This window comes from Sinocyclocheilus rhinocerous, unplaced genomic scaffold, assembly GCF_001515625.1.
Source record: "Sinocyclocheilus rhinocerous isolate Xijiao unplaced genomic scaffold, SAMN03320098_v1.1 scaffold755, whole genome shotgun sequence".
NCBI classification, from domain to species: domain Eukaryota; kingdom Metazoa; phylum Chordata; class Actinopteri; order Cypriniformes; family Cyprinidae; genus Sinocyclocheilus; species Sinocyclocheilus rhinocerous.
Genome location: NW_015659385.1, coordinates 472,646 through 483,572, shown reverse-complemented (window position 1 = coordinate 483,572; position 10,927 = coordinate 472,646). Strand labels below are relative to the sequence as shown.

Genomic DNA, 10,927 nt, shown 5'->3' with positions numbered 1-10,927 from the left:
TATGAGCAAATATGTCGTTTTAACGAGAAAATATGTCGTTTTAACGAGAAAATATGTCGTTTTAACGAGAAAACATCTCGTTATTACGAGAAAAGATGTCGTTTTAACGAGAAATTATGTAGTTTTAACGAGAAAACATCTCATTATTATGAGAAAATATGTTGTTTTAACGAGAAAACATCTCATTATTACGAGAAAATATGTCATTTTAACGAGAAAACATCTCGTTATTATGAGCAAATATGTCGTTTTAACGAGAAAAGATGTCGTTTTAACGTAACAAAACAATAATGGTGGATACATTAGCCGAGTGCTACCGTGACTAACTGATGAAACAATACAGTTTGTAAACCAAAATGTGTCTACTGTAATGTTTGAAGAACGACAGACAAAAGACGCTCTGTGTCTTAACTTTTAATCAGAACGCAGAACAGCTGTATCGCAGGTGCACAAGCCTAACTAACTCGCTCTCGTCTCTCCCGCATTAACCCTATAACTGCCGGTGCAGCAAAATAAACAGCAATTTCACAATGATTATAAAGTCTGTGCGCTACACTACATTCTTTATTATTAAACGAAGTAATTAGAACAACGTCCGTCTACATTAATCGACACATTCTATTATTACAAATGACTGGAGGTCACCAGGTAATACTAATCCCGTGCGAATAGGGCTTAAGACAGTAATATCGTGCCTTACCTGGAAACCTAAAGCTGCACTAGGTGTACATCACATATTAGCAAAAAAATCTGATATTTTGAGCACTCAAATGAAAATGTACACATAACGTATCAATTGTACTTACAGGTAACTCGTTAAGGCGATTCAGAATCGACTCTCTCTTTTGAGAGAGAACTATTTTGATTAACAACTTTGCAGATTGTTTTCATTTAAGGATAGCTACGTTATAAACTGCAAAAGAGATATTTTTCAAAACCCATATGACCTGCTCTTTAAACAAATACTGTATGAAATAGCATTTTGCCAATTCTTTTGTAATTATCATGCATGCCAATTTTATGATCTCATATATATAAATCCATTCGTCAGGCTGCAAGACTATTTAAAATGAACTAGTGACTCTAAACCTGATAAAAATGGTGCACAAATTAAAGGGTGACCAGTCACAGGACTATTTACACTTCCATTCAAAAGTTTGGGATTATATATATATATATACATATATATATCAGGGATGGGCAACTTTGATAGTGACGAGGGCCAGCATTTTTTCTCCTTTATACCAAGGGGCCAGATTACTAATCCACGTCCACACACCTTTTACGCCATTTTACTCAATTTCCTTTTTATTGAAGGAAATTAAAGTATAACTAATGTCATTTGTTTTTAAAGATTTTATATGAATTTTACCTTTGAAATTTGAGGCAAGTGCAACTCTGGCGTCACTGTTGTTTGTGAGCAGTGGTGTGATGCCGATTTAAATAAAATACAGATTTCCAAACAATCCAAACATATGGGTATCATATATATTTTTTTTTTTTTTTATTAATAATTGTAAATGAATACTTTTATTCATTTTTATTCATTAAAATTATTAAAAGTAAAGACATTTATAATCTTATAAAGATTTTGAATAAATGCAGCTCTTTTAAACTTCTCATTCATCAACAAATGCTGAGATGTATCCGTTTCCTCAAAAATATTAAGAAGCACAGCTGTTTTCAACATCGATGATAATTAAAAAAATGTTTCTTGAGCATCCGATCAGCATATTAGAAAGATTTCTGAAGGATCGTGACACCAAAGACTGGAGTAATGACTGCTGAAAATTCAGCTTTGAAACCACATGATTAAATAACATTTTAAAATATATTTGAATAGAAAACAGTTATTTTAAATGGTAATAATATTTCACAATATTACTGTTTTTACTGTATTTTTATTCAAATAAAAGACTTTCAAAAACTAAAAATTTCTGATTTTGAAACTTTTGAACAGTAGTGTATATACGTTCACTTAAAAAATTGTATACATTTTGACATATAATTTTGATGCCGAGGACACATTTGATGTCAACTTTACACCTTTTACACCAATCATACTAATTGATAACCATATTCATGCATTATGTTATTTAAATGATACTATATCTACTGATACTATATCTATAATATAGAATTCATTGTAGTCATTTTTGTTACTGAAATAAAAACCACAAGTATTTTTAATCAAAAGAGTTTATGTATCACACTGTGATATAAAGTCAGCCAGCTTTTGAGAAGGAGATTGGCATGTTTCCAATGCTCATCCAGTTTGCACGATTTCTCAGCAATAGATAATTGTTTCTCCCTGACTGACACACATTGTTTCTAAAGGCAGTACCGACTACTGTTGACAGTTTATCCGTAACTACCGGCTTTATCTTTCAGTGCAGCAGTATCATGTTCATGTGACTTATCTATATCAGGAAGAGGGGGAAAAATCCTTGTGAGGAGCTAAAGAGCATTGATTCATCAGTCTGAAAGGCAATTATCATCTTGCTTCATTTTCCTCTGCTTCTCAAGGCAAAAATCAACTAACGACAGGGTTACATCACACAGAGCTTCAATGCATATAGATTTCATGGAAAAAGATTCTTATCCTGGTCTATGTCTCACTATGAATTATGTAAGCAAGCAGTGGCCTTATCTTATTAGAATGGGGATATTTGTATGACAAACATATGTTTGCCCTCATATTCAGCATTTGAAGCTTAGGAAGCAAATTTACTGATGAACTGGGTTACAGTGGCACTTCAATTAATATGATTTCTATCATACTCCAATTTACAAGATGAAATCATGCACTAATGATATTACATGTGGCAGCTTGGTCATTAATTAAACACATCCACCAACAAGATGACCGGCAGACATTGATCCATTGCCATATTGATGTGTGCTTCTCTTGGAAATGCAAGCTCTGTAAATGGCCTTTGTGTTGTTGCTGGCTAGAATGACATGATCTGTGCTAGTTATTTGAGACAACGTCTATACTTGGCCAGATATATAATGATTTACAAGCCAGATCATGACATCTGTGTGCACCAATTAGTGATAGCAATGACTTCAGTACAGCTTTGTAATATGTACCGATTACTAGCGTGTCAAGCCTGCAATCATTATTACCAAAGAGTAGCTCATTTAAGAATAGTATGTAGACTAATGTGTTTATGGAAAAACTTGTGCGCTAACAATGCTTCTCTCACCTAATCTACCTAATGCATTATTCATCAGCTCAGTTAACACTAGCATAAAATATTCACTAAACAATCTTGAGCTACAGGAAAAGACAAACCCTATAATATATCTGTCAAGGTTTGTTTTTTTTATCTGCATGATGTACGGTATTCACCTTGGACACCCTGCATACGTGTGATTACTGTATATAACAAACTATTGCTTTTTATATAGCTCAGATATTGCAGATGTGGTAGACAGTATATTTAGTTTGAATGCAATGAAGTCATGGCAGAGTTGAAGCATAATTAACTGAGGTATGCTGGTACTTGAGTCTTCACCTCTCCTGAGCCTCACTCTAACATGTGGTGATTGCGTCTCTTCTTACTTTGAAGAGCCGTAACCCAGGTCTGTCTCGGCTGCTCTTGTCAGAATGAGTGCGGTGCTCCGCTGACAGGTAATAGAGAAGATCTTCAGTTCTGCATCTGATTATACAGCTCTCGCTTCTACTGTAACTACCTCACCTCCATGACTACTTCACCCGCCTCAGAAACAGATGAACAATGCTATGAAGCATTATTCAGGCTTTAGAGTGACCAAAAAAGTGTTTGGGCTCAAAAGGCACTTAAGTGTATTAATGCCATTCCACTAGCTAAATAAATTGACAAAGAATAGTATTCAAACATGCTGTGTTCAAAAATTTATGTATAATGTGTGTGCCACTCAACTAATGAAATGATACAATTCACGATACTGATTTTACGATACTTTTTTTTTTTTTTTTACCATACAACGATTTTTTTTTTACCATAATGAGATTTAAAATTACAGTATAAATGAAAAGGTGTCCTTTTATTATTGCTTGGACAAAATGATGCACATTTCTTTGTGAAATTAAAATATGTAGAATAATATAACTAAATAGAAATTTTCAAACAAAACCCCAAATCAAATAAAGAAATAATACAAATAAAAGAAATATCTTTATATAAACAAACTAAGGATTTGCCTGTGCTCTTTCATTTAAAATGAGAAGCAACCACTGTATTTCAATCACGATCCAAGCATCATGAGCAGTTTTTAATCAAAATTAAATTGTATATTTTCAAAATTTACAGCAAAACCAGAATGAGAAATGCAATATCACTCTCTGACAGCAGGTGGCGCTTATGGAACAGCAGCGATACAACGTTTCCTTGGTTGCCACTGTAAACAAACCAGTGCTGCTACATTAATATACATTATACAGAGGCAAGATTAAAAGAAAATACCATCTAGACTTTTCTAAAGACAGTCAGTTCTCCTCAGAGATACATTTAACTCACACCCCCAACTGTATCGCGATTCATTTAACATCTCAACCGATTTGAATCATCACATATTTGTATCGATCGTTCCATCCCTATAAATCATACATTACAAGCTCATTCACATTTAGGATTTACAACATAAATCCTAATGCGGATAATGTGACTGTAAATATAGCCTTTAGTCCACTTACTGCAAGATATTGGAGATAAGCAGCCAATGATCAATAGCTAGTAAACTTCCTGAGCTTTCCCACATATCGGCTTTCCACAGGATCAGATGGATTAGGCAAAATCGCCAACAGGTACTAATCCGAGCACATCCTACCCACATTCACTCTGTAAACCATCTCCATTTCAACTAAAGCTTACTGTATATTCTTCTCAAACATGCAGATTTCAACAATTTTCAAAACCAGTGTACTTATACGACCCCCTCTTTCACTGAAATTGCTCCTGGAAACAGCTTAAAAATCCTTCTCGTGGAAGCACAAATCCAGTGGTTAGAAATAGGTTGATATCTGCCGCTGTGGCCATTGTGACCTCAGATGAAATAGATCAATCTCAACGACCAATCATGAGGTCAGTCTTCTGCAGCATAATCATACTGTGAATCTCCATCTGCGCTCCATGTCTTTCCACCTCCCCAAACCTAGAAAAACCCCTGCTGTGCTATCACACAAACCTGCAGATACAATCAATATGCGGCCTTTTAGTCTTTGATACCCTATGGAGCCGGCTTCATAGATCAGTGTGCAGCCTTACTACAGCAGCGGCTCGATGGAAAAGAATAAAAATTCCACATTTGCAGGTGTAGGAAGTGTAAGCAGCACCTGCAGAGAATAGATGTGGATACAGTTCTTTTGTTTTTTTCTTTATGGTTGTAGACTCAAGGGATTGAACTGGCGGAGGTGCCAAAATGAGGTGATAATGAGGCATTGTCACTTCTTTATACAAAGGTGTTTAGTGTGTATTTGTGTGCTGGCTATATTAGTGAGTTTATTCAGAGAAGAATTTAAACGATTCATTAAAAGAACCGCTCATAAGAGTCATTTAGTCATAAATCATACTAAAGTGACTGCATGGAATGTTTGTGCATGCATATCGCAAGTACAACTCTAAAGGTGCCTCTTCTTATTTGGCTGTCCCGCTGTAATCCTCAGGGTTTTGTTACTCTGAGACGTGTTAGTGAGCAGCTGGACCACATACTGACAGACATTCGTCAAACACCAAGAGCTCTTGCGATTAGTACGATGGAGTAGAAGAGCAACTGAATGTGTTTATTGACTGAAGCCTGACTCCATCCTGGTGGAGGTCGAGCTGTGTCCTCCTCAGTAATGAGAAATCATTGAAACTGCATTCACTGACATGCCACTATCACAACTTGAACTATTTCCAGAAGGTCTCTGGCTGATATTGAGGTGAGAGGAGATAAAATTGTAAAGCCAACTCCACAACATGCCTTGAATTTCAGAGTCTTGAATCACAGGAGGTCGAAGTACATGCAATTTGGAATATTTTGAGAATTAATTTTGTAATACAGTTTGTTGTGTGTTAATATTTGTTTATGAATATTATAAACAATTATTGTTATCCTTATTATTATAATTGATTTCCTCACAAAAATATTTAGACCTTTCTTAGAAAGCTAGAATATTATTAAGTTGAATCATATCTTTAATCCAAAGAAATATTTTTGTTTTGTTTTGTGTGTGTGTGTGTGTGTGTGTGTGTGTGTGTGTGTGTGTTTATATAATGGAAACCCCAATGATGACTGTTTTATTCAGTGTTTGACTTCTTAACAAAATTTCCTCAGTCAAAGTGAATGCATTTTCTCAGAGAAAACAGAAACACAAAATCCTTAGAAATACTGCAGGATCCTTTGTTTGTTCCAGAAATTGATTTGTATTATTTTTGGATATCTGTCTTGATGTTTTTTCTCTTCTTTTGTAGCTGCCTGTGCTTGAGGTCTCAGCAGTCTGGCGTTGTGGATGGTTTGTCTACCTCTAATCCAAACCAAAAGAGATTCTGTTGGCTCAGAGCCTGTGAATGAGAGCCTAAAGCAAGCCGAGTAAAGGTGCACACACAGAGTTGATTAAAATGGGGTAAGTTTTTATGACTAACACAACAAAAGACTAACATATTGCAATCCTAAAAGGTTCTCTAACACACTTTCTAGCAGAGGCCTACAGATATAAGTATAGCCGTATAGTCCAGATATGTAAAGTACATAATGTAAAATCAATCAGGGAACCTGATTAGTTTGTCATGAATCCTCAAGTTTGAGTGTATTTTGGCTTGGTTTGAAGCTCTTGCCTCAGTGAGGGACTGTCTGCTCTTGCTTTCTTGTGTCCGTAATAATTCTGCTCAAATAGGAAACGGAGCATCTGCCTGTCTGTCACACACAGAGAGGACATAGTGGGCCCGGCGTGAGCTGATCCTGTGCCACATGCTCATTAAACAAGCTCCTTATGCTAATTGACTGTTTATTCACACGTCAGCAGTTTTCAAGCGCAAGCGAAAGAAAACACTGGCAGCGCCATTGAGACAGTGAGTCTAGTCGCCCACGAAGATAAATCCTCCCGAGCGCTCCACTGTACAATTCACAGAAAAACAAAAAGGGGGCTTTCGATCTTCTTATCTCCTAAATGGAGTGTTGAAATTAGCCTGATAAAACCAGAGCGGTTTCAATAGCTCCATTTTAATTAAATTGGGCCAAACGTTAATTGAACATCTGAACATGCTGGGCTTCCCCCACATAGAATCGAATATTCATCTAGATGGATTTGTCCTGACTCTGCTGCCCGGAATTATTGTGACATGTTCTTTTGTAACTCCTGGCTTGACCCTGATTTCTGTTTAAGATTACGGGTGGATATTAATATGGCCCAAAGCAAGGAAATTTGTACTAATTACTGAAAGAGAAGCGCTCTCCTTGCTAATCCACAGTTCTCATCTGATTAGTGGAATAAGAGCCCCGGGCGAGTGTTGTGGCTCTCTTCATTACTGTCCCTTCTGATTTTCCTCCCTCTCGGTTTAATGTTTTTAATTCCAGACAGAACTCCCTCCCACCATTTGATTTGTAAAAAAGAACGAGCCATTTTTAGAATATGAATTTAATTATACAAGTCATAGGTTAATACCAGACATACCCCCCCCCGCCACCACCACCACCACCACCACCACCATTTGATTTGTAAAAAAGAATTAGCTATTTTTAGAATATGAATTTGATTAAGCCTGTAAGTCATAGGAACTACGCATGATGAGCATTATAATTACTGTAGTGGTCATTGAACTGTGTTACTTAGCTTTAGCTTTAGCTTTAGTTTTGTCTTTAGAAGGGTCATTTGATGTGATTTAGATTAGTATGCAACAGCAACCGCAAGAGGAATACTGGTAGCTTTGTACAGTTTTTAAATATGTGAGAAATGTAGGGTGAATTTCATTTTTGCACCATTTTAGGGCACTTTTATAGGGATAGTGAGGGCTATTTGTGGGGTTGTTGCTAACACAAGTGAGCAACAGAATCCCTTACATACAAGCCATTAGCAAATGTTACATACAGTCAATGTTTCAAGGAAGTAATTTTGCATTTTCAGAATCATCTGCACTAATCCTCGGTAGCACATCCTCATGATTAATTTTGAAACCTGAGGTAATTTTAGATTTTATCTGGTATTTTAAAATCCTCAGTTGCTTACATATACCCAAAGATTATCAGTGGAATATATTTCTTACATATTTTGGTTATTTATTTTTATTTTGGCCAAACCATGAAGAAACAGTATGCCAGTTAAAAATGTTTTAATATTTTCCACAGCAGTCAATTATAAACAATAAAGACCCAGTTATGCTGTGTGAGAAAAGTTGTTAAATAACATCTTTCAAAATGCTATATTTTTTTAATGTGATTGTACTAAAGCCAAACGAAATTAAAAGCCAAAAATGTTTACTTTATAGTACTGATGTATCTTTTTCTAATTAGGATATTGGGTCACACTTTATTTTAAGGTCCAATTCTTGCTATTAACCATGAACTATTCTTTGCTATTAACCATTAACTATGACTTTTGCCTCAATAATGTCCTAATTTGCTGCTTACTAATAGGATTAAGGATGTAGAATATGGTCATGCAGAATAAATGCTTTATAAGTACTAAAAACAGCCAATATGTTAATAATAGGCATGCTAATAAGCAAATAGTTAATAGTGAGAATTGGTCCCTATACTAAAGTGATACCAAATATTGTTCGAATTTAAAATTCGATAAATTTATCATACCCTGATAAAAATTATTTTTTAGTTTGATTTATTTGTATAGCGTTTTCACAGTAGTTTGAGCAAAGGTGATAGTGGGCAGAATTTGACAAAAGTCTATACAAGACACTAACATACTTTCTCATTTTTACACAAAACCATTTTTAAACAGCAGGTGTTGGTGAATTACTGATGTTTAGATGCAGAGCAATTTCAAGCATATAAAATTGTTCTGCCGACATGATGTCAATGCCTTGTCTGTGCATTTCTGCAGGGCTGTGATCCCGATGCTCCTTTCTGGAATATGGCAGCTATTTCTGTGGCCATGCCGGATGTGAAAGCCCCACAATGTGAGTACTCCCCAGCAGGCTCTCCTGCAGGCTGCAGCATGGACTTGTCCATGGACCTGTCCGTCCTCAGCTCCCCACTGTCTGCTTTCCCTCATCATGGCGTGCCCCCCTTCCCTGCCCAGGATGTAGCTCCGGGCCACTGCAACAACAACAATGGCCTGCTCAGCAACCTGGGGGTCTACTGCTCCACCAGCAGTATGCATCCCCTTAAACAGCCTGATGGCCAGTCTGGCTACGGGGCGATGTGCTTTCCACAGGGCTGCGTGAACACCGGCGGCACCCGGCTTTACCGCAGCCTGGAAAACCTGCACTGGGCTGCCATGTCCGATCCCAATGCGTATCCTTACAGGAGCGTGGACAGTGAGCTTATACTTCACTGCACTTCAAGCAGCCACTGGTACAACGGACCTCCTCAGGGACCGCAGGTTTACGGCTTAATGCCTTCCCATGAAGGCATGGCAATCTACGGCCACCAAGGAGTGGTGAGGAAGGATATACCGCTCTTCCCACAATGGCTTTTACCTGCGGTTGAGGACTGGGGCATGAACGGAAATGCTCGGAAGGGTCTTCGAGACAAGCTGCGGCTCCAGAGCACACGTGTGACGGAGCCTCACAAGCCCTTACGTCCTCAACCTGTGCTTGGTAGTGCACCTTCTCCGCTGTATCCGTGCGATCAGGACGTAGCGGTTCGGCCATCATTGCACAGGAATGTACAGCAAGAGTTGAGTGCCCGTCGCATCACCAGTCCCGAGGAGATCAAACAGGAAGCACTCCGACGACTGCAGCTCCGAAGGCAACGAAGCACCCCTAACTTGACACTGAACTCTAGACAGGAGTCTAGTACCATGAGTAAAGCTCATACGGCAGATCCCATCTGCACTAACTCTGCCCAGTCGACCCCTGAGAGGAAAAGATCCCCGATGGGCCGCCTGCACATACCTACATTTGAGGAGTTTAAGAGAATGAGACAAAAGGAGGGCATTAAAAACCACAGGTCCTCTGAAATGGAGAGTAACGACAAGCATAGAGAGGAAAGAATACAGACAGAGGAAACGCAAAGTGCTGAAAGGACTGACATTGACATCAACACAGCTCAGGATTCGAACCACAGCGGAGCGGAGACGTCTGAGCCCAGTTCCACCGCAGAGGTCCCAGGAGGACCCATCTGCACAGGCCCAGTTGCTCGCTCTCCATTACACCCTCAAGCTGCTACAGGAAGAGGCAAGGAGACAAAGGGCCCAGCAGGCCCTGGGGCCACAGATGTAGCTGTTCTCCCCTTCCCGCCCCGCAGGGAGAGTGGCGATGGCCCATCCAGCTGCTGCCCGGCAATCCTTCTGGACGGAACAGACCTTTCCAGCTATGGAGCCAAAATCTACAAAATGAGGGATGGCTTCCTGGGATCCGCCCTGGACCTTATTAAAAAAAGGTGAGTTGATGAAGGAGCTGTTGTGTTTGGTAGTGTTAGCCTTGTGCATTCACATAGTACTTAAAGTTGTTATGGAAGTAGTGACAGATAATTTCTTCTGTAAAAAAAAAATAAATAAAAAATAATGTTGTCTTGGTTCTATCCATCGGTTGTTGATTAGATTGAGGCAGATCTGAATGCAAGCATGCAGACGATGGTAAGAAAGGGACAGGATTTAAGTGGACTGAATGATTGGAGAAGTCCTGAATATGTCACCAAAAAGAAGTCTGTCATGTCACTGAAAATCGAGTTATGTTATTTTTATAAATCATTAAAATCAATTAAAAATAATGAGGTCAAAATTTTTTTTAGAAAATGAAACGGATGTATGGATGAATTGTTTGACAAAGGGATATATATATAT

General features: G+C 38.1%; 1 protein-coding gene across 1 annotated transcript in view; it reads left to right on the top strand.

The window, feature by feature from the left end:
* Positions 1–10,927, top strand: part of LOC107723691 (uncharacterized) — a 41,160-nt gene that overhangs the window by 6,553 nt on the left and 23,680 nt on the right. Inside the window, exons 2-3 of the mRNA XM_016532401.1 lie at positions 6,441–6,592; positions 9,023–10,524. Of these exons, the coding sequence (XP_016387887.1) occupies positions 9,053–10,524 (1,472 nt within the window). The 5' untranslated portion in view covers positions 6,441–6,592; positions 9,023–9,052. The remainder of the gene's footprint in view (positions 1–6,440; positions 6,593–9,022; positions 10,525–10,927) is intronic.